General features: G+C 32.7%; 2 protein-coding genes across 2 annotated transcripts; one reads left to right on the top strand and one right to left on the bottom strand.

Moving 5' to 3' along the window:
* Window positions 1–2,485: 2,485 nt before the first annotated feature.
* LOC103491008 (uncharacterized) lies at window positions 2,486–2,978 on the bottom strand. Its single transcript, XM_008450784.3, has one exon. The coding sequence runs from the start codon at window positions 2,802–2,804 to the stop codon at window positions 2,613–2,615; it is 192 nt and encodes a 63-aa protein (XP_008449006.1). The 5' UTR covers window positions 2,805–2,978; the 3' UTR covers window positions 2,486–2,612.
* Window positions 2,979–10,616: 7,638 nt separating this feature from the next.
* On the top strand, window positions 10,617–24,016 carry LOC103491009 (enhancer of mRNA-decapping protein 4). The gene is made up of 12 exons (XM_008450785.3): window positions 10,617–11,753; window positions 17,077–17,126; window positions 17,280–17,439; window positions 17,564–17,782; window positions 18,136–18,264; window positions 18,375–19,985; window positions 20,225–20,584; window positions 20,664–20,783; window positions 20,911–21,081; window positions 21,698–21,862; window positions 21,944–22,069; window positions 23,417–24,016. Exons 1-12 carry the CDS (start codon window positions 10,917–10,919, stop codon window positions 23,720–23,722), a joined length of 4,254 nt encoding a protein of 1,417 aa, XP_008449007.1. The 5' UTR covers window positions 10,617–10,916; the 3' UTR covers window positions 23,723–24,016.
* Window positions 24,017–24,227: the final 211 nt, after the last annotated feature.

Genomic DNA, 24,227 nt, shown 5'->3' on the forward strand with positions numbered 1-24,227 from the left:
GTAAAAGTTCATGAGGTAAAACTAAATGCATTACAATATAATTTATAACACAAAGATTATTATAAAGACAAAAGCTGGTTTTTATTATAAATGGATTATAATTTGTTTCTATTTCTCATGCTCGATAGAAAAGATTCGAGGGATTGCCAAAAATGGTAAAATTAACAAAATTTTAAATTATATATGAATGATAGACTTCACTATCTATCATTAAGATTTAGAAATTTATCGATGTCTATCGTAAATCTAAAATTTTGTTATATTTTTTTAAAATATTTTGATTTATTTTACTATTTAAAAATGATTAAAAAATATATTATTATTATCATTTATTTGAAGTCAAAAGCTAAATATAGGTGGTGTGGTTAACCTATTGTTAGATAAATAGTCCAAGGAAAAAAATCAAAACAAAACAAATCTCTATTGATTAAAAAAAAATAACAAATTGTTTGATAACTATGTGCAATGGTGTAACAGTGTGATGTTAGATAAAAAGAAAGAACAACAAACCCTAATTTTCTTGAATAATTTGATATGAAATAACAAACAACAAACCAAAGATGTATCAATCAAGATCATAGTAAGTGTCACATTTAATGGGAGATTACGATTCTGGTTCACGTATGGTCCAACAACACACTCCCTTAGTGATTTTGTCACTCGTATGGATGTTCGCATACATCAGAAATCCAAACAAATGTACAACAAAGAACAAAACCAATTGATCGATTTTATTGAAACGATTTGGTTTTCAGATTTTGGTATTTTATTGTTTTTTCCAATCTTTTATTCTTACTCTCCACTTTGTTTTGAATAAGTGTTTCTGGTATCTTTAAATTAACACGATGTATATTTTCTTTTTAATAGTGTTATTTAACTTTTTTTTTTTACATTATACTAAATAAAAAACATGTTGGCTACATAACAGTCTGTGTATACGTGCGTACCCACTTAAATAAAATTATTCTTCTAAATCAAAAATACCAAAAAAGTAGTAAGAAAAATTATTATAAAAAATATGAAAAGTGTGTAGAATTTTAATTAATACAATTATTAATTTCATGTTTTAAATTAAAGTGATATGACTCGAAAGCTTCCGGCATAAATTGATCTTATTTTCCAAAAATGTGTTTTTTCAAGAATGACATGTCCTCGCTCGTATATTCTAGAAAAATGTTAAAGATGTCGCCCAACACATGTCTATTCCTAGTCAAATACATCTAACTCTAGACTCTTGATAATTGGGACACCTAACAAAACGTGCACATTGTTGATTGTATAAGTAGTAGATATCATAAATTATTTGTAAGTCATTATTAACCATATTTTCATATCTTATCTATTCTATTCGAATTTGATTTCAACTCTCCTCGAACTTTACAAGTTTCTACCAATTGGATTATTTCTATGTTACATTTATAATTTCACTTTCTGAGGGTGAAAATTAAACCTATAAATTTAGCTAACTAGCTAGGAATTAAAAAACAAATAATAATGCCTCAAATTAAGCTTACAAACATTTTCATGCTCTATGATATATGAAATATAAAATACTATATACAATTGTTACCCTTAATTAATCCTATCAAATTTATAAGCCAATGTGTGTTAGTTATCTTTGGACTTAAAAGGCATAAAAAACAAATAATACCTTCACTGTTGGTGATTTGACAAAGCTCAAATACGACTAAAATGTATTGGGTAATTATAACGGGTAGCAATTTTAAGAATAATAATTAAGAATATGTAGCAACATTCTTAAAAATTACAAATATAGTAAAGTCTATCGGTGATAAATTAAATATTTTGTTATATTTGTAAGTTTTTATATATATACTAATGTTTTGAATCTAATTACTATATTTCAAACTATTCGAAATATATTTTTAGTATCAGAATATGTTGAAAAGAAACTTAAATATCATTTCAAATATAAACTATGGTTTATACAATGTTATACTTACGAATATATATATATATATATATATATATAGTTACGCTAGATAATTTTAATATTGATTATCAAAATGGGTGTTTGCGATCGGAATATATCTAATTACTCGTCATATTTGTAATTTGTCCTTATAAAATACAATGATATTTATTTAGAATAATAATTAAATAACATTTACTCAAAAACTAACTTAAACAGCAATTATAAAATCCATATATATTTAATAATGGATATCCTCCAACGAACCTTTGGGTTTGGATTTACATCTACATTTATATCCATATCCCATATGGACATATCCAAACCAATTTTAGGACATTGAATGAGCACAAATCTATCTAATGCAAGAACAGTTGAGAAATAAACAAGTTAAAATTGAATCAAAATTATGAACTATAATAAACCTCTAAAAACATTTTTAATCAATGAATTTTCACATTATTTCATCCAAATTCATATTGTCGTAATAAAAAAGAATCGAAAATCGTATCATGTTAGGAAGACGCAATAAGAAAAACAAAAACAAAAAAAAAACAAAGGAGAAATATATTATATGCAACGAAAACAACAAACAAACAAACCAATCCCAAAATAATATATCTAAAATAAAAAAAAAACAAAAAAAAAAAAAAAAACAAAGATTCACAGAAACGAAACCCTAGAACCGAGGCGGAGGTGCCGGGAAGAAAGGCCGTCCACCGCCGCAGAGACCTCCATCGCAGAAATCGACTTTATCTTTAATCTTATGAAACCCATCTTTGAAAACTCCGAATCCAAAGAGCAAACCGATGGCGACGACGACGAGAATGAGGCAGGTGCAGAGCATGCAGAGCTTCCCAAAGCAGCACATTATGGGTGGGACGGTGGCGGATCTAGGATTCGGTTGGCGTGAATTTGTGGGATTAAGGAGGAGGAAGAAAGAATTGAGGAAGATGGGAATGTGAAATGGCTTGAAAAGAAGGCAATAGTAGTTTTTGAAAGGCGTTTGGGATTTGGTTGGGAAAGTGAGGTTTTCGTAATTTTATATTTTATAAAAGAAAGAAAGAAAGAAAGAAAGAAAGAAAGAAAAAGAAAAGGTGTTTTACTTTTGAAGAAGACGTGGCAGTTGGATTAGGTTTGGAGGTTATTTTCGGGTTTGGTACTTTCCCGCACGTAACAATTTTTTGGGCTTTTCAACCAATACTTTCCTTCCTTTCAAAGCCCAATTTTTACTTGTCAAAACTAAATTATTATTTATAAACCATAAAATAAAATAATTGCATATACACCACAAATTTTTATAAAATTATAAACTATAGTAGTCTCCACTAATTAACATTTGTTATTTTCACAAACGTGCGTTTGAAATACATTTCTAAATGCTTAGTTTAAAAATTAATTTTTTGAAAGAAAATTAGAGTCTTCAGTAATTACTCGAAACAATTTTTGAATTGTTGTTTAAACAGTTTTTCATAACATCTTTTTCTTAAAGTTTGTTCAAAACAACTTTTCTAAACTTTTTTTTTTTTTGTTAAATTCGTAGTTAAAAAGGTTTGGATTTGCTTTTTATAAATAAATCTAAAGTGTAGTTATAGTAGTTAGTAATTTTATGAATAATTATTAAGTATAGCAACATTTTAAAAAAGTTGCAAATGTAGCAAATTCTATGAGTTATAGATAATAAATTTTAACAAATTTTTCCATTTTTAAATTTTTTTAGAAATGTTGTTATATATTAATTAATTATTTTAAATCTAATTGCTGTAATTACAACTATCTTTATAACATGTGGACTATGCATGTTGTTCGTGGGCTTCACGTCTCTAGTCTTTGATTATTAGACTAATCTTAAACCTTAAATTTTCTTACGTTCAAGGCTATGTTTATTAAATCAAGTAAAGCATAAGTATGGTTAAAGCTTTTATGTCTATGAATTTAACAATAGAAGCATCGAAGAGATATTTTGAAGAAAAAATCGACCTTCAACATGTGTTTCTTCATAATGGTGTCTCTATAAATTCATCATTCTTGGATCAACTCTATGTCGGTTTGTATCAAAGTCAATTGACTATGAGAGAATCTTTGGATCGATCTATGTGATTTTGGTTTACCAACATCTAGCAAGACGTGGAAATCCTTTGTCATAAATCTACGAGGACAATAAATGAAAGTACTTGACCACAATTAAGCAGAAGAGTAATCGTAGGAAGAACAATGTATGAAAGTATACAAAACATCAATGCACAGTAGCAAATACACATTATATAATTTATATTTGTATAAAAACTTGATTAGATCTAACGAAACAGCAACAGGATGAAACCATAGGTGATAGAGAGGAGACCACATATAACAAGAAGACATAAGAGTAAATACAAAGACTAATGCAACGAAAATGCTCCCTTTCCCATTCTCCTTTTAATCGGAGATTTCCCTCCTCGCTTGGGATAGATACCCACAAGATATGTGGACATCTCTAAGCATGTAAAGAAATTCCTTCCTACATAAATACCTAAAACTAAAGCTTTTTACATTCCTCCAAACAAATCTTAAATCGTATTATACCATCTAATTGTTTAATAACGATTTGTCTTTTGAGGAAGTGTTCAGGCCCATTACTTCTATTGGGTGGAATTCGAGTGGACCATTATATCGTCAACTCCATGTTTAGGGCTCCATTTATAATAATTAACAATCTACAATTAACTAAAATATTACTTCTTTAAAAACTATTAAATTATTATACTATTTTAAATTTATTTACTATTTTCTACTTATTCTCTATTTTTTTGCTCAACTATTTTTTATCCAAATTAAAATAAATGTTATCTTACGAATAGATTATTATAATTCAAATTAAAATAGTCTGTATCTCAAAGATAGATTACCATAACTTACTGATGAGTATTATTATAATCCATGAACTATATGACTCCGATATTATTATGGATTTAATACATGGAAAAAAAAAAGACACTTTTGTATAATCTCAGGGCCTCCTCTTTGCCACAAATGGGACTTGTAGGGCTCTTTGTCCAAGCCCATTGAAGCCCAATGAATGGCAATGGATGTTCTCTGGAAGACATGATTTAAGAATGTAGTTTGTATTGGTTTACTTATATACAAACATTTTAGAAGACTTGAGCCAAAAGTTAAAAACTTCAAATTAGCTATTTTCAAAATTTTTATTTTTTATTTTTAAATTTTACTTGGTATTCAAAATTCAAATGTATTTTCAAGGAAAGTGAAAGTGTTACAAAAACAAGGGTAAGAAATCTATGTTTTTTAAAAGTTTTATTTTATCTTAAATTTTGATGTATCAATAAAAATATCTCACTTTATCTACAAGAGCATATCGATGAATCTATTTAATCACCGAATACACAATTTACAAAAGAAAGGAAAAAGAGAGAGAGAGAGAGAGAATAGTCTAGACATTTGGTATGGTGCATCTCACGTCAGGCACTTAGTTGGCTATTATACTCTAAAGTCATTATTGGGGATATTCACGGTTCGGTTTGAAGCTAAAACCATACTGAATTGAAAAATGAAAAAACAAATCATCCAAAATCGAACCGCACCGTTCATTCTGTCAAACCAAATCGCTTAAGCATAAATAAAACCGAATTGAATCCGAACCGGTTATGCATTAATATTATAATTGAAATCCTTTATAAACATTATACATAAATAAAAATTCTACAAATAAATATAGCATAAATTATTCTACACAGTAATCAAGTATAATACATAAAAGTTTCAAAAAATGAAGTTTGAAAGTCCATCCAAATAATTTCTACAAAGTTACACTTATACTTTACCCTAAATTATACTTATATATTTATATTATTTAAATTTTTTAAATAAAGCGGTTCGGTTCGGTTTTAGAATCGGTTTAATGTCTTAAACCGAACCGAACAGCATAAGAATCAGTTTCAATTTAACACAAACCAAATCGAACTATATGTATTTGATTTTTGTTCAATTTGTGAATCAATTCGATTTCCAACTATTTTTTGAACACCCCTAGTCATTATATATAGTATGTGTGTTATAATAGTTTGCATTTGAAGTACATACCACTTTAGTCTATGTAAGAAATAATAAACATGCACTGTAACAAAAAAGAAAATGGATGACAAGTAGAAAACTAGTAGTAAAGCAAATAGGAAGCTGAAATAATAATACTATAATTGACAGTAGGTTATAATAACTCGAAAAACCAACTACTATAATTAGAGTCCAAGATATGGAATAGCTATAACAACTTTGTTGGAAGCCTAAATACCTTGAATGTCTATAGTCTATAGTCTAACAACGTTGAGCTAATAAATAAGAATCGATTGATGAATGAGTTTAATTAATTAAATTTATATCATTAAAGCAATTCAAACTAGCTGGAGATATGTATATATGTATGTATATATATATATATGATACTAAATGAAGTCCAAGTAAATTTAAAAGGAAGAATTTAACATAAGATATTTATGTGTGTATATTCCAAAATTGGCAAATATTCACACACCATTGTCTCCTTGGACTCTTTTGAGAAGGGAAAGAGAGCATTAAGAGTGAAAACAAGAATTCCCCTACCCCTCTTTGTAACCATGGATTTGGGCAGCAGATTTAAAATCATTCTATACTTTTAAAATCCTCCAATTTTGAAATCATTTCAATTGAAAAGTGTGTTTGGAATATAGAAAAATTGTTTAAATAAAAATAATTTTTTTTTTTGAAAAACTTTATTTTTCTTCTTAACGCAATCTAAAGACGCCCAAAATCACTTAAGATTTTGTATTTTACAAGGTTCCCATAAACATTTTGATCATCTATTTAATAAGAAGGGTTCTCGTGGAGAATTTCAACATCATTGGAACTATAATCTGAGAAGAATTGCCATAATTATTTCTGTATTTCTTTAAAGTTTTTATTTCTTTTGTTTGAACTATTTGATTTTGTTTAATTTTGAATAAAATCGTAGTCTTTCAAGATAAATAATTAATTTTCTATATTAAACTTATTTAAATAAAATCATAGTGAGTTAGGTGTAATGCAAGATAATAGATATGTATCGCTTGACATTAAAATGTGATACGAAAATCTTAGCGAATTGGAATTAAAATCTCCTTTGCGATGAGAACTCTTAATTCTCATTCAACAAATTCCTCTTCAAAGATTCAAACACTCCACGAGATAGAATGATCAAAACCCACTTGAATATCCTGACAATTCAATACACAAATTGAAAATTCAAGAAGTTCTCTGGCTAAACTTGACACAAACACAAAGACTAAATTTGATTCATCGTCAAAATTGATCGAAATAACCTAATAGCAAGGCTTAAATAGCCTCTCAATAAAAACCTTAATGCATTGTAAAAAAAACTAAATTAACCCTACTTAAGTGTCACTAAAAAGAATAAAACTAAAAAAATTATACTAAAATTACATCAAAATTATTAAATATAATTTAATTAGTAATTTGATGCCTCGACGGTTCATATCAAAATGAATTTTATCTCAGTGGGTAAATGAAATGATGGTGGTTATGTACGTGAGTGAGTTTATTAGTGGCTAGTGGAAAGTCTAAAAAACATTGAGTGATGGTACGTGGCCACAAACGATCCACATTATGTATAGTTAGCAAATGATTATTGAGACTATATTGGACGTAAAATTGAAGCTTCAAAATAGTTTTCAAAGAGGTAATTAATAGAACAAATATTATTTACAACTACGACAATTCGGTCAAACGAGCAAGACAATTTCTATCCATATCGATTTTAGATTTTTTACGCCTTATCTAGATTTGCCTCTTTTTCAGTATTGAAACTTATAGCAAATTCTTGATTCAATACAATAAAAATTTAACACATTCATCAATTCAAGTATGACAATAAAAAAAGCAAGAATTTCAAAAGTTATCGGAAAACTTTAATTGTCATATGAGTTAGCAAATTGACGATGTCGCTTAAGTAAATAGTTGCATAAAAGAAAGAAGATCAATATAAGTATAAGGTATCTAAATCTTTGATCTTGATTGAAATGATCAAAGAAATAATAGGGAGAATTTTTCTTTAGAAAACGATGATCACCGACGTCCAAAAAAGAAGTATAAAATGTCACCATTTACTTGCGTAGAAGTACACGACAATTATAAAAAGGCTATTTCTTATACTTGAATTATTGAATATTTGCTTAATTTCAAAGTCACAACATTTATTCTAGATCTTGCTATGATAATTGCTAGAATTAGAGCAACAAAGAGGACCAAATTGAGACATATAGTTTAGCTTAGCTTTATCATTTATACAATGAAAAAGATTTGTTGCTTTCCCAAACTATGGACTTTAAAAGTGAAAGAAAATTAAATAATTTGATAAACTATAAGAAATTGATGTATGCATAGTACATTGAAACAATAAAATATATGATATAGATCGATAGGTAATTCATGCTACTAAAATATATGAAAACAAAACCATGATTTAACACAGCAAAAAAAACCCAATAATAGAAAAAATAATAGTTGCAAATATAACAATTAGATTTAAAATAATTAAGTATATAACTAGGGGTGGAAGTCCAACTTGAATAACCCGACAACCCGGACTACCCAACTCATGCATATTATATGAGTTGGATTGGATTAGTCTAAAATGTGGATTGAGTTAGGTTGGGTTGAAACTTTTGGTTATTTCGGGTTGAGTTGAGTCTCGGGTTCAGGTTGAAAATTTTGGTTCAACCCAACCCAACCCCGAATTAATAATGTATGTATATATATATATATATATATATATATATATATATATATATATATATATTATTTAATAAAAGTAAATTAATGAGTAATTTATTAAAGATCACGTAGTAAGTTAAACAATCGTTTACCCTCTTATGCGATTGTTTAGCTTCTGACCTTCAAACACTTGTTTATTTTTTACATGATTGGCTAACTTTCCATACAATTGTTTAAATTTATGATCATGTATGATCGTGATAACATTCTTGCACAACTAAACATAGCATGTGTATATTGACTGTTGAGTAGTGATAATAATTTTAAACTTTATCAACATTTTTAGGAATGAAAAGAAAAAATAACACAATTCGACAACTCAAACCCATATTTTACTGATTGAGTTGGAAAATTAATTCGGGTTACCAACCCAATCTACTCGAAAATATGGGTTGGGTTGAGAATGTCTCTCAACTCAATCCAACTCAATTCAACCCGTTTACACACCTATATATAACTAACATCTTTAACAATATGTATATTTTGCCAATTTTTTTTAAGAAATATTACCATATACTTAATTATTATTTCTAAAATTTCTACAAATTATAATTACCTAAAAAAAGAAAAATTATTTTAAAAACAAAACGGTTTAAAATATTTATAAATGCAATAAAATTTTATTTTATTTTATCTTGGATAAACTATAATAAATTTAGATAGATATCTATTTGTGTTTTATTAGTAAATCTAATAACTATGTTATAACTAACATTTTCTTAAGCATAACTAAACATTCAAATTATTATCTACTTTAAACTAAATTAATCACACCACGTAGTCATAATTTCATGCATGATTTTGACATTAGTTTTTCAAATATATATATATATATATATATATATATATACTCGAAAAACTAAAAAGAATAAAAATATTTTGTTTGTTTGAGAAAAAAATTCATACGTCATGACGGATTTATTGGGATAAAATAATTTAAAATTGCTTTGGTGCCAACTGGGCAAAATCAATAGATCCACAACGATGAACAATGGAAATTAAGATTTTTTTTTTTACATTGTTATTATTAACTAAATTATATAATTATAATATGTTAAAAATTTATAACAACTTTACTAAAACACTAATTATAATATGCTAAAAATATTTTTGTTAAATGGCTGAAATTTTATATAACGAATAATTTAGTCCTCATAACTTAAAAAAAAAAAAAAGTTAGTAGGTAATAATTTCGATTTTTATTACTCTAACATTTACAATAATTCAATCTATATGGCAGAAGTTACCGTCCAAATTTTGATGGAGATTTATTACATAAATAAATCAAAAAATTAATTAGAGATTTGATATCTTTACAAAATCCATAATCTTCGTCCTCCTATAAAAATCAATATTTTTTAATGATTGTTTTTTCTTTTACTTATAAATTTGTGAATAGAAAAATAAAAATAATTACATACTAAAGTTCAAGCACTAAAAGATGTATAGGACGAGGAGTTAATTCTTATTATAGTAATTTTGTGTTTATTGTAGTTTGAAAATGAAATAATAAACAACATAATAAATAATAAAAAAAATGACGAAGGTAAACTAGTAAAAATTATAAATATAACAATTAGATTTAAAGTATTAATATATATATCAATACTAGAAGAAACTACAAATATGAAAAAAGGTACGAATCTTTTTATGATAGAAGTCTACGGGTATTGATTATCATTTTGGGAGGGCACAGATAAAATAATAAGTTTATTTATTTATTTACTTATTTTCAAAACTCTGAAAAAGAGATAAAAAGAAAAAGAAAAGGAAAAAAGAAAAACTAAAATTTTCCAATTAAAAAAAGAAAAAAAGGCAATTTCCAATCCATCTTCATCGGGTATATAATTTGGGGTCTCTCTAGTCTTTGGCTCTTCACTTTTTTCTGGTCTTCTGGGTTTCTTAAGATACCAAATTCCATACACATAATCTTCTCTATATTTTCATTTCTATTTCTTCTCTTCTTTTTGTATGTTTTTCTTGTTCTCTTTTAACCTTCCTTTTCTCACTCGATTATCTTCCTTCTTCACTCTCTTTGCTTTTCTTTTTCTTTTTCTTTTTGTCAGATCGTATTCAATTTTTTTTCATTTTCCACTCCAAAATTTGATCCCAAATTCATCGTTTTTGATCTGAAATCGAGGATTTGCAGATCTGGGTTTTGTCCAATTCATCTGATTCCTTCATGGCTTCCCCTGGGAATCCAAACCCAAATCCCACAAACCAACCTTTTGATGTTCAGAAATTGTTTAAACCCACCACCATTTCAAACCCTACACCGACTTCCCAAAACCCTACCCTCATGAATTCACCTCCATTTCCACCTCCTTCTTCATCTTACCCTCCTCCCACAGGTCCTTTCTCTTACCCACTTCAAAACGCCCCTTTTCATCATCCTTATCATTCTCCTCACCATCCCAATCAACTTCCTTACTCTCAAGACCAATTCTCTAATCTTCATCATCAGCGTTCTCTTTCTTACCCCACTCCCCCGCTTCAGCCTTCTCCTCCTCCGGTTAATGTTGTTGTTCCTCAGAATAATCCGGCTCAGAGCTCTGGTGCGAGGATAATGGCCATGATTAGAGCCCCTGGTTCTAATCTTGAACAATTTCCTCAACCCTCTGCTCCATTAGGTTCCATGCCATCTCCTTCTTCGGCTGTTCCTGAATCTTCAACGCCTCCTCCTAATGTTCCTATTATGACTACCATTCCCATGATGCAGGGGGTTAATCCTGGGATTTCGCCTACTGGGCCCATTCGAATGCCGAGCAGTAAGCTTCCGAAAGGGCGGCATTTGATTGGTGATCATGTGGTGTATGATGTGAATGTTAGGTTGCAAGGAGAGATCCAGCCACAGCTTGAAGTGACGCCAATTACCAAATATGGTTCAGATCCTCAGCTTGTGTTGGGACGTCAAATTGCAGTTAACAAGACATATATATGTTATGGATTGAAACAGGGGAATATTCGAGTTCTTAATATCAATACCGCTCTAAGATCTTTGTTTCGAGGCCATGAAAAGGTTTGTTTTACAATTTTTGTTTCTTGTTTCTTTAATTTGATTGAATTGCTTCGTTTTTTGTTTTTTTGTTTTCTTGGGGAGTTCCTCATTTTGTTGGTTTTTCATTAATCATTGTTTTGCATTCTAATACTTGGAATATTGCAATATAGTTTTAATTTTTCCTTTGGAAACAAGTACCTTCATTTGATGTATGGAGATTTACCAAGATGCAACCTGCCGGAGCCCATGAGAAGCTGCAGAAGTTATATTTTCTATAGCTTTTGAAATATTTTTATAGTTTCTGCAAATAACATCCCATTTCGTTTGAGCCTAACCACCTACATAATAGCTCTAAAGACGGTAGGCCAAAGTGTTCCAAAGAGGACTATCCTCTTTGGAATTTTATCTTACCAAAGGACCTTCTCCATTTCATGGGAAGGTATTAATCGTAGTGAGCTTGTGGAGAAGAGATTTAAGAAAAAAGATTCCTGAAGGTTTCAACTTTTGGATTATTTTGTCTTCTGCACTAAACATAACCTATTCCATTATCAATGAACTTTTGCTGTAAAATCCTTAGCCTTGTCATCTTATTGGTCCTAATTCTGTCTAACAGATGTGATTTTTATCTTCTGTTGTAGGCTTATAATAGGGCACTTCTTTGGGAAGTTCTTGCTAGAGGCCTTGCCAAGATCTAATTGACTTCCTAAAGTTTAACTATATCTCCTTTGCCATTGAAAAGTTGTCATCATTTGCCAAATTGACAAAGAATTTTGATATTTGAGCTGCTTCCTTTATTTCTCTTGTGGGTCAATGATTCAAAATATTTACGGAACTTTCTCTATTAATCATTACATGTCATCGAGAATCTACCTTGAAAGTTCACCTCTAAAGTTGTTTGTGGGAAAATGTTCAGTTTTCTTCTAGCTATATTTCCGATGCACAATGCCAAACCATTTTATAGGTTGAACTCAGAGGGCGGGCAGTGAGATCAATAACATTCCAATTGACAAGGCAACAGTATCCTCAAATTTGCCCCCTGCTTGATGATATTTTTTAAACAATCTATCAACCTCATTAGTAATGCAACTAGAAGCCACAAAGACGGACAGGCAATAAGTTGATGACTTTGATTGAAGCAAGTGTTTCTTCTTTAGATGTGAGAATCTTATTTCAGTTTAGAATTATTTTTTTGGATTTCTCAACAACTAAGGTCCAAAATTCCCTGTCCTTGGATTTTCTCTCAAGGGTAGTCCTAGTTGAGAGGCCTTTTACCTTAAGGGAAAGAAAGATAGTTGGCAACCATAGCAACCTTCTCTTCTCTATTCATTTTTTCTGTTTCAGAAGTAAAACTTTTCTTTGAAATAATGGAGAAGGACTAATGCTCGAATATGCTCACAATTAAATTGGTTCTTTTAATATTTAGTGTATCCATTTTAAACTTTTGTCTACTGCCAGGTTAGAATACTTTACCTCCCCATAGTTTCTTTCAAGTAACTATCTCTCTAGATTGATCATCGTTCCTTTCCTAGTCTTAATTCCAACCCTTATATTGAGCTGGTTTTTCTATATCTCTGACAAAAAATTGGTTCCCCTTCCTTTGCTTGTCTTCTCGAACTCTATACCGGAAACACCCTATTCTGAGTATTCTCTTCCACCATTTGATAAACTCATAGTATGAAAACCTAGTCTCATTTGAGGTTTGACCACAAGGCTGCATCAACCACATTTCTCATAATGACCCTCCTCGTTTATCTACATGGAATAGTGTCCTTCCTAAAATAAAGAAGAAAAACTTTAAGTGATCTAATCTAATGATGTTATTAATGAGCTAGTGAATCTAAAATTCACCATCAGTAATGACAAAGATGAAGCTATTTTGAACCCGTTAATAAACAATAATCAAAACTTTGTTTAGAAAAAGTATTTTGGTTAGTACACTTTTATGGTCCCTGTTCTTTGGGATTCATTATATTTTAGTACCTATACTGTCAAACGTTCTAATTTAGTCTTAGTACTTTCAATTAATCTTAAACTTAGTCATTGTCCTTAGTTTGAAGTTCATTTATCTTATTTCACAAAATAATAACAAGAATTTCTATTTAAGAAAATACAAAGTGATCATGCTTCCATAGTTTGAAGGATGGTTGAGAGAGACTATATATATTTTTTCTAGAAAGTTAACTATAAACTAAGGGTAGGGACTAATTTATAATCAAACCCCATTGTAGAAGAGATAAGGTGGCAACAATTTCCTTGGTTTGGTAATTTCTTCAAATTATTGGTTTTCCTTTTACTTATTTAACATTTGTAAGTGACATGCTTGCCATCTTTACTGTCATCACACATAATTGTTGACATTGTTATTAAGAATATTCGTCGGATATTAAAATTCTAAGTGGATGGACGCCACAGCTTTAACCATCATTGATGGATGACCTAGTGATAAAAAAGGGTTATGGGTCTAGAAGAAATTAAAGGGAATGGGTCAAATCCATAGTGACCACCTGTAGCGACCCAAAATTTTTAAATCAAGTTAAGGTCATTACTCAAAAGATAAACATCAAAAGACACTTTCTTGAAAAGAGCATAACTAAAATCTTTATAAAATTAATATCAAGATGCTCACAAAAACATAAGATTATCAAAATTAACAAAAATAATTTGAAAACATGACTTGCGAGTTCTAACAATTTTAGAAAAAATAAAAAGAATAAAACAAAATCTTAAGTAAAATGTAAAATTTTGAAAAACGTATAAATAGACGCGGAAGCTAACTGCTCTTAAGTAAAATGAAATATTAAACATAGAAAAGAGTGAGTATATAAATATACTCAGTAAGGGACCCACTACTAGTCCCGTTAGGTGATCTGTTAACTTTTCATTAGAAACATAATCATAACGTCGTGTGTCCAATGGAGCACTCCTGGGTGAGTGGGACTATACGAAAGTGATTTCGTGGGAACACCCCTAGTCGTGCGAGTGATCGCAGGTACACACTCCATAAACATATTTGAAATACGTGGGTACACCCCTAATCGTACGAGTGGTCCCGTCGGAACATCCCTAGTCATGCGAGTGACCCTGTATACACAATATAACTATCCCCTAACCGTGCATGTGATCTGTAGGTACACCCCTAAATCGTGTGAGTGGTCCCGTAGGAACACCTCCAGTCGTGCGAGTGACCCCATAGATAAGATCACAATATAAATGGGGTAAAAAGCTCAACAAACAAAGTTAACAGTCATACCACCATCCAAAGCATGTAACATCAACATAAACATCATAACATGACATGAATATTAATAATAACGTCCTTAAGCATGTGATTAATATATCATGTATTATATACATCATAAACTTATCAGTCATCATCATCAATATAATACCAATTATAATCAATAACATCGCATTGTGCATTTTAACGACCATCAATGCATAATCGTAAATACATGTAGTTTCTCCTACATTTAGTTCGAAGGTCCAGTAGTAGAATCTCTTACTTGGAGATTAGTTTAACAAAAAATATAATCCTGACAGCAAGTTTACGTTTCCCAAGAGAAGTCCTAAATAGTAAGGATCCAAAATCCAGTTAATTCAACTTACCCAAAGTTGAGTCGAATCCAATTTATCCTTGGTTGGGCAAAATTCTACAACTCAAAACTTCCAAATAAAATCTAACCAAAATAATCCAGAATTAAATATTTATGGTCCAAAATTATTATCTCTTGGGTATTACCCAAAACCCATTAAATACTCACTAGAAATAAGGGAGAAGACTAAAATATAGGCTTGCAGCTCAAAATAGTTTGGATGGAGAGGAAAATCGGCTTGACTAAGGTAGAATTGGCTGGGCGTGCATGGCTGAAGGGGGTGGTGGCTTGGGTCGGCGACTTGCAAGGAAGGATCGGCTCGCATGCGGCTTGCGTGAGGACGGCTAGAGGCGTGTAGCTTGCAGACGACGTGGGTTCGCGTGTAGCTTAGCTCGGTTGCTGGCTTGGGTTTACGCTAACGGTCGAAGAAGACGGAAACGAACGACTTGTCAAAGAAGCGGTGAAACGACGACGCGACAGAGGCTTCGATGGTGACGGCGTGGGGCGAAAACTGACGGAAAACTAGAAGCGGTGATGGAGGAGACGCAGCGAAAGGTGGACAGGCGACGTAGAGCAAACGGACGGCGCGGTCGTGAGCGATTTGCGATGGTCGGCTGCGGACCTGTGTGTGAGATGGAGTCGGACGAAGATCGCGGTCGGCAGTTGTGGTTGGAGCAGGGCCGCATCTAGGGTTAAGGGTTTGTGACGAAGAAGATGGTGAATAGTTGCCACGCACGCTTCACGAGGCCTATAAATAAAGAAAATAATAATAATATAATTATTATTATTTTTCTTTTATTTTTCCTTATTCTATCTCAAAATAAATCTCATTTTCTCTCTTCATTTAAAATCCACCAAATCTTCTTTTAAAACTCAAATATTCTCTCTTCAATTAAATCTCCATCCAATCAACTTTCTATTTCTTATCATAATTATCTTATATTAAATAATAATTATATTTTCCATTATATAATAATTATTTTAAATTTCTCTCTCTCCCCACAAATATCCTTTTTCCTAATATTACTCTTCTTTACCTTCTTTCAACAATACACTATCTTTCTCCAAATAATTAAATAAGCTCCTAAAATTATTTAATTAACTCCAATTTCTAAGGAAGAACTAATAAATATTTAAAATAACGTCCACTATTTTGAACATAATTAAACAAAACTAAGATAATTAAATTCCAAAATTATCTTAATTTTCAGGACGTTACACCACGAATAACCTACCTAGGATTTAATAGCCAATGAGTGTTTAGTCTCAATAACTAACTAAGATAACTAAGAGGTCATAGGTTCAATTCATGGTGGCCACCTACCTAGGAATTAATTTCTTACGAGTTACCTTGACTGACACCCAAAAGTTGTAGGGTTAGGTAGGTTGTCCTCAGTCAAGGTGCACGTAAGCTGACCCGAACACTCACATATATCAAAAAGAAAAAAAGCCTATGAGTGTTATATGGTAAGGTGAGTTGTCTTGTGAGATTAGTCAAAGCTACCCGATCCTCACAAGTAAAAGAGAAAAAAGACACTTGAATCTACTTCCTCTAAGCCCATTTATATTTGCCTTATTGGCCTCAAGAACAACCCATGGTCGTTTGGATATTATTCTTATATTTTTATATTTTACACATGTTTCATTCCTATTATTTATTTGGGTTATATGGTAAATTGTGGTGGGTAAATCCTCTTCCTTACGTTTTTCCTCCCCCCTTCCTATTTCTGAATAATGTCTTATTCATGCAGAGGGTCACTGACATGGCATTTTTCGCTGAAGATGTTCACCTTTTGGCTAGGTAATTATTTACGGCATCTCAAGTTTATTTTGTTTCAGCTTGGCCTATGGGCTTCTTTTATTTGTCTCTATAGAATGGTTTTCCATAATAAAATCAACCCTCCCCCATTCCCCCACTGATTTTAACCTGGTTATGGACATTTCTTTTATGCAGCGTTGATGTAGGTGGACGAGTTTATGTCTGGAAGATTTCGGAGGGCCCTGATGAAGAAACAAAGCCACAAATCACTGGAAAAGTTGTTATCTCCCTTCACATGGAAGGAGGAGAAGGAGAAATTGTGCATCCACGAGTTTGCTGGCATTGTCACAAACAGGCAATCATTATTTTTAATGCTAACAGCTATATGTGATTCATAAATAATTTTTCGCATGGTTTATAATTAGTTTTGTATAGTTGCTCAAACCTCCCATGTGTGAATGTTGTCTGAATTTGTATAGGAAGTTTTGGTAGTTGGATTTGGGAAGGCTGTTCTCAGGATTGACACAACCAAAGTTGGGAAGGGTGAAAGCTTTTCTGCTGAATCTCCTCTCAAATTTTCTCTTGATAAGTTGATTGATGGAGTCCAGCTTGTTGGGAAGCATGATGGAGAGGTGACCGAGTTGTCCATGTGCCAGTGGATGACTTCACGATTGGTTTCTGCTTCTATGGATGGAACGGTTAGTATTTATCTTTTTGAAGCTCTGAATCTTTCTGTTTGACTGGTTTGTCTGTGTTTATTCGTTTTGCAAGCACTTGCTAAAACTCACGAGTATTTGCTCACATAACCAAATAAAAAAAGATTGCCCTCTTTTTTTAGTCTACTAATTAAGCATTTATTTCCTATCAAGGAGATGTTTTGTAGCATATTGTTCTGTTTTCAATTTTTGCAAAATGTTTACAGCTTCAGATCTTGTTCTGACAATAAATAACTGAAGATAAGGGTTGCCCTTTCTTTTCTAGTCATGGATGTTTATTTACAAGAAAAGCTGCTTTATGGACTGTTTTTTTTTTTTGATCGTGTACATTATAGATCAAAATCTGGGAAGACCGCAAGGCATCACCTTTACTGGTTTTGAGACCACATGATGGCCAACCGGTTAATGCAGCCACTTTCTTGACTGCTCCTAATCGACCAGATCACATTGTACTCATAACAGCTGTAAGTAATACAATAATTTGTTTTTCTTATTTCAGTTTGGTTGAAAAATTGTCCGCGCTTGTGCTAACTGTGGTAGCTAAGCATTTTCTCTTATTTACAATTCCTAATAGGGGCCTTTGAATCGGGAAGTGAAAATATGGTCATCCGCAAGTGAAGAAGGTTGGCTGCTTCCTAGTGACGCTGAATCATGGAAATGTACCCAGACCTTGGAATTGAAGAGTTCAGCTGAAAGCCAAGTTGAAGAGGCTTTCTTTAATCAAATTGTAGCACTGTCTCAAGCTGGCCTCCTTTTGCTTGCTAATGCTAAGAAGAATGCTATATATGCAATTCACTTGGATTATGGTCTTAATCCAGCCTCGACACGAATGGATTACATAGCAGAGTTTACTGTCACAATGCCCATTTTAAGTTTTACTGGAACAAGTGAAATATTAGACCGTCTAACACATATTGTCCAGGTTTATTGCGTACAAACACAAGCGATTCAGCAGTATGCTTTGGATTTGTCTCAGTGCTTACCACCACCATTGGACAACGTAGGGTTAGAGAAGGCAGATTCTAATGTTTCACAGGATTCTGCTGGTGTTGAAGGTCTGGCTGCATTGTTTCCTTCTGGGAGCAAACCAACTGACACACCCTTCACTAGTTCTACACCCAGGGGTTCAGTGCTGGTCAATGGCCCTGAAAGTGCTGTTGCAGAAAGATACCCAGCAAGCACCAATTCTCAAGATGCGGTGTTGGTTGCAAATATGGAATCTAAACCTGCTATACTGTCGCCTGTACCTAGTAACACAGACGTTGTCTCAACTGCATCACCTCCACTTCCTCTGAGCCCCCGCTTGTCCAGAAATCTGTCTGGTTTTAGAAGTCCAGTGGTTGCCTTTGACCCTGTTAGTGCAGTTAGTGATCATTCCGGTGACCGACATGGTAATGATTATACAGTCAACCGACAATTGGATGCCATGCACACAAATTTGTCTGAAGTGTCTTCCTTGGATGATGAGTCCAGAAACAGTGAGGAGAAAATTGCACGGGAAGATTTGTCTACTGTCCTCAATCCTCCTATCGTGTTTAAGCATCCAACTCATCTTATTACTCCCTCTGAGATACTGATGGCTGTTTCTTCGTCTGAAACAACCAATATCATTGAAGGTGGTAAGAGTGACAATGAGACAAATATCCAGGATGTAGTGGTTAACAACGATAATGAAGATACGGAGCTGGAGGTTAAAGAGGTGGGTGAAATGAAGTCTCCTCAAAATGGTGAATATGGTAGTAGAGGTGAGCCTCAAAACCTTTCTCTGGAGAACAAGGAAAAATATTTCTGCTCACAAGCGTCAGATCTTGGTATGGAAGTGGCCCGGGAGTGTAGTGCACTATCATCTGAAACTTATGTCGTTGAGGAAGCCCCGCAAGTTGATGCTAATATAATTGACTCAGAGGTAGATTCCCAAGCTGGTGAGGGAGATAGAACTTCCGCAAAAGATGTGTCTGAAAAGGTTCCTGAATCATCTATATCAACGACTCTGCAAATTCCATTTCCTAGTACAAAGTGGAAAAAGAACAAGGGGAAAAATTCTCAAGCTTCAGGCTTTGTTTCACCATCTCCAAGTGCTTTTAATTCTAATGAATCTTCCACTGAACCTTGTGGTAGTTCAAGCCTTCCCCAAACCGATGCAGGCTTTGCTCCTTTACTGGCCATCCAAGATACGTTGAATCAGGTTACTATCAGTAGGTTTTTGTGCATGTCGTCATATATCCATTTTTTGTCATCTCTAGAAAGGAAAATATTTAATTCCACAATGGACTCAACTTTAGAAATTTTGTGATCATTGTTGATGAAATAATTTTTTATGGCCATTTTTGTCACAATTTAAGATGATTGCTGGAGTTGTATTCTACACGGCCCTTTGGCCTGCCTAATTGTATTGAACCGATCATTTCAAATACTTTTGTGTAGATAATGAGCACTCAGAAAGAAATGCAAAAGCAGATGCAGATGACATTTTCAGTTCCAGTCACTAAAGAAGGTAAAAGGCTGGAGGCAGCTCTTGGCCGGAGCATGGAGAAGGCATTGAAAGCGAATCATGATGCATTATGGGCTCGGATTCAGGAAGAAAGTGCTAAAAATGAGAAATTGTTGCGAGAAACTACACAAAAAGTAACTAGTTTAGTTGCAAACTTTGTGAACAAGGACTTGCCTGCCTTTTTAGAGAAAGCTATGAAGAAGGAAATGTCTGCCATTGGACCTGCTGTGGTTCGCACAATAACACCAGCTATTGAGAAAACAATTTCTTCTGCCATTACTGATTCCTTCCAGGTTTGAAATTATTCGCATGCTGTTCTTCTTCCCTTGTCATTTTCATCGTTGGACCTTATTCATGCCTTATGTGCTGTAGAGAGGAGTAGGTGATAAGGCAGTAAATCAACTAGAGAAATCTGTTAGCTCAAAGCTTGAAGCTACGCTTGCTAGGCACATTCAAGCACAGTTTCAAACCTCTGGCAAACAAGCTCTGCAGGTTGAGTTGATTTGATAAATGTTTCTGTTTCTTCAGTTTATCTGCGTCTATCAGAATTCATTGTCAAGATTTCTTTGCAGCCCTTGGATATTGAGATTTTTGTTAGAATAATCATCATCATCTGCAGGATGCACTAAAATCTAGTTTTGAAGCATCAGTGATTCCAGCCTTTGAAATGTCGTGCAAAACCATGTTTGAGCAAGTAGATTCTACCTTTCAGAAAGGATTGGTTGAACATTCAGCTGCAGCTCAACAACACTTCGACTCTTCACATTCTCCATTAGCACTTGCTTTGAGGGTACAATTGCTGTGCCTAAATTTTTGATAGAATATAGATTTACTCCCAGTTATAAATAAGTGTTTCATCTTTTTTACGGTGTAGCTCATCTCGTCTTATGGCATTGTTAAGCTTGTGCTGATCAAGTAATTACATGTGATTCTCCAAATTTTTTTGAGCAGTATGTGAAATGATTTTTCCTTTTTTTTTTTTTTTATGGTTTGGTTATCTAAATTAATTGGTATTTACTTTTCAAAGGATGGATGGACTTTTCTCCATCTGCTTTGCTTGCAGAAGGATCAGTTTTGGGCATTTGGCTATACGATTCATAGATAAAAGCTGTGTTGTAGTCATATTTTGAAATTTATGTTTGATGGGCCATGCATTTATTTTCAATTTTCTTTTGGATGGTGGAGTTCCTTAAGTTCTTTTGATTTTCTTGTATCTTGTTCAATCCAAAGTTAAACTATTAGGTACACTTGAAGGTTGAAGGTGATGATATCACATTAGCATATGATTGGACACCATCTTTAATTACCTTAGCGTCTTGTAATTTTATTGACTATTGTTTTCTTTATTGACTACTGTTAGTTTATTGCTTTTTTTACTTGCTAACTGGTTCAAGCATGGAATACAGGATTCTATAAATTCAGCTTCAACAATTGCGCAGTCCTTGAGTGGAGAATTGGCTGAAGGCCAAAGAAAACTGATAGCCCTTGCGACTGCAGGAGCAAATGCTAGTTCAATAAATCCTTTAGTTAGCCAACTAAGCAATGGGCCATTGGGTGCTCTCCATGAGAAGGTTTATATTGTTTTACTTTTATTCCTTGTATATTTCCTACTGGCCTGGTCTCTTATGTATTGTTCTCAACACGTGCACTAGGTTGAGGTTCCTTTGGATCCTACAAAAGAACTGTCGAGACTGTTATCTGAAAGGAAATACGAGGAAGCTTTCACCGCTGCTTTACAGAGAAGTGATGTGAACATTGTCTCTTGGTTATGTTCTCAGGTAATGTGGTAACATGTTTTTGTTTATTTTTCAATATTCTTGTGTTTGCCTTTCATTCTTCAAAAGTTATCTTCAATATTTATTAATTTTGTTACAGAAATTTCCACCGACTCTTATGATAATGTTTAATGTCCTTCAATCTGGAATGTAAGTTCTGGAAAGCAGTTTTTGGACTGCATAGGCCTTTACAAGCTTTCTGTAGGATGGATCCTTTTTCTGGCTATCCATAGTGGTTCATATTAATTCTCACATTTAATCAAGTAAAGCAACATCCTCATATTTCATATATGGTACTGTTCAGCATACCATATAATGCTTGGAGTGGCAGCTTACTAATTTTGGGTTTAGTTTGTGCTAAACTCGGAATCAGGGTTGGAGTGAAGGAGGGAACATTTAGTTCATTAACTCAAAACATTATACAATAACTGAAGTCTTAAATTGATCAAAAGTTGATTTAAACTTTTATGATTTTCACCAAATAGTTTGTGTGGAAAAACCTTAAATAAAGAAAAGTACGCTTACTTTTCCCTTTGTTTCTAAAATACACCTATAATTTCAAAAGTTTCAAAAATACCTCTATACTTTTAAAAGTTTCAATATTACCTTGTAGTATAAATGCTTAAGATATTCTTTTTACAGTAATCGATACCTGCATGGTGTGGCACCTAGAACAGAAAATTGTATCAACGTTCACCAGTTACCACAATGTATTGTAGATCATTGCTACATCCTTTCTAGTCCCAATTTATGTTTAAAATTCTAAAAAATTTGTATTTGAGGTAGTTTTGAAAAATTTATGAAATTTCAAGAGCAACATTGCAACTTATTTTAAGTACATGGATATTTTTGAAGTAAGGGACAAAGTTCAGGGTTATTCTTTACAATTTGGGGAAAAAAGAGAAAAAGTTAGTTATGTTATTCATGTACGAGCCATTTCGTGGATAAAAGTTTAAGCTGAATTGTCTCTGGAGAAAAGGGAAAAACAAAAGCTGAATGTTTGGCTGTAAATCTGGGAAAACTACTATAAATTAATTTTGGTTTTGAACTTCTGGATGTCCTCAAGTTGATAGCATGCTAGTAAAATGATGTATAGAAATTTTCCCAAGGAAAGATATTTCATATTGTGGTATTTTTCTTTTTTGGTATGGTTGGACAAGCTCGTGGTTGCATGAATATAGACAAAGCTTTACAAGTTAGAATTACCATCGCTGCATCTATTTCTTCACTGTTTTTTACCATCTTGCCATGAATGTGATCCGCAGTGGGTAATTGGAAATACTGATTCACACTTTAACCACTAAAGTAGGACGAGATATGATGTTATTCTTCTACTGTATTGTTTGACAGGTTGATCTTAGAGCCGTCTTGGCAAATCCCCTTGCTTTGAGTCAAGGAGTACTGCTGTCCCTTTTGCAACAATTAGCATGCGATATCAACAAGGATAGATCCCGGAAAATTGCATGGATGACTGAAGTGGCTGCTGCTGTTAATCCTGCAGACCCAATGATAGCGATGCACATACGGCCTATCTTCGAACAGGTGTATCAGATTTTGAACCACCAACGGACCTTGCCAACGGTTTCTCCAGTCGAGCTCACCGGCATTCGCATAATCATGCATCTTGTCAACTCCATGATGGTAACTTGTAAATGATTCTTCCCTCTTTTTCGTATGTAATTTTGTTCTGGCTTTTCAACACCCTAATGTGCAGATATAGAGCATGGAGCATAGATACACATCTCCTCTTTCATGTTTATTTCTGTAAAAGTCACCAAAACCGTGTAGATCCACTGTCGAATCTGTGAAATAGGCGTAGCATAGGCTCGCTCTCTTTTCTTTTTCTTTTTCCTTTTCTTTTCCCTTTTTACGGGTAATTTTTTTTGGTTGTCATTTGTGCTAGAGATCTTCCAGATGAAAACATGTTGGAATATGTTGCATTTCTTTTTATTTTTTCTGTTTCCCCCAAAGGTTTGTGAACAACCTTTATGGGAAAGAAAGATTTTGTAGCACTTTTTTCTTTATCAAGTGCTGAGAAAGAAAATAAATGCTTTTTCAGCACCAGGAGAATCAATTTTTCCTGTCCTGTGGGGGGGGGGGGGGTGGTTGAGAGGTCAAGAAATAGAAGAGTTCCACCTCCCTAATTTCATTGTTGTCCAAA

The sequence above is a fragment of the Cucumis melo genome, chromosome 6 (genome assembly GCF_025177605.1).
Source record: "Cucumis melo cultivar AY chromosome 6, USDA_Cmelo_AY_1.0, whole genome shotgun sequence".
Taxonomy (NCBI): domain Eukaryota; kingdom Viridiplantae; phylum Streptophyta; class Magnoliopsida; order Cucurbitales; family Cucurbitaceae; genus Cucumis; species Cucumis melo.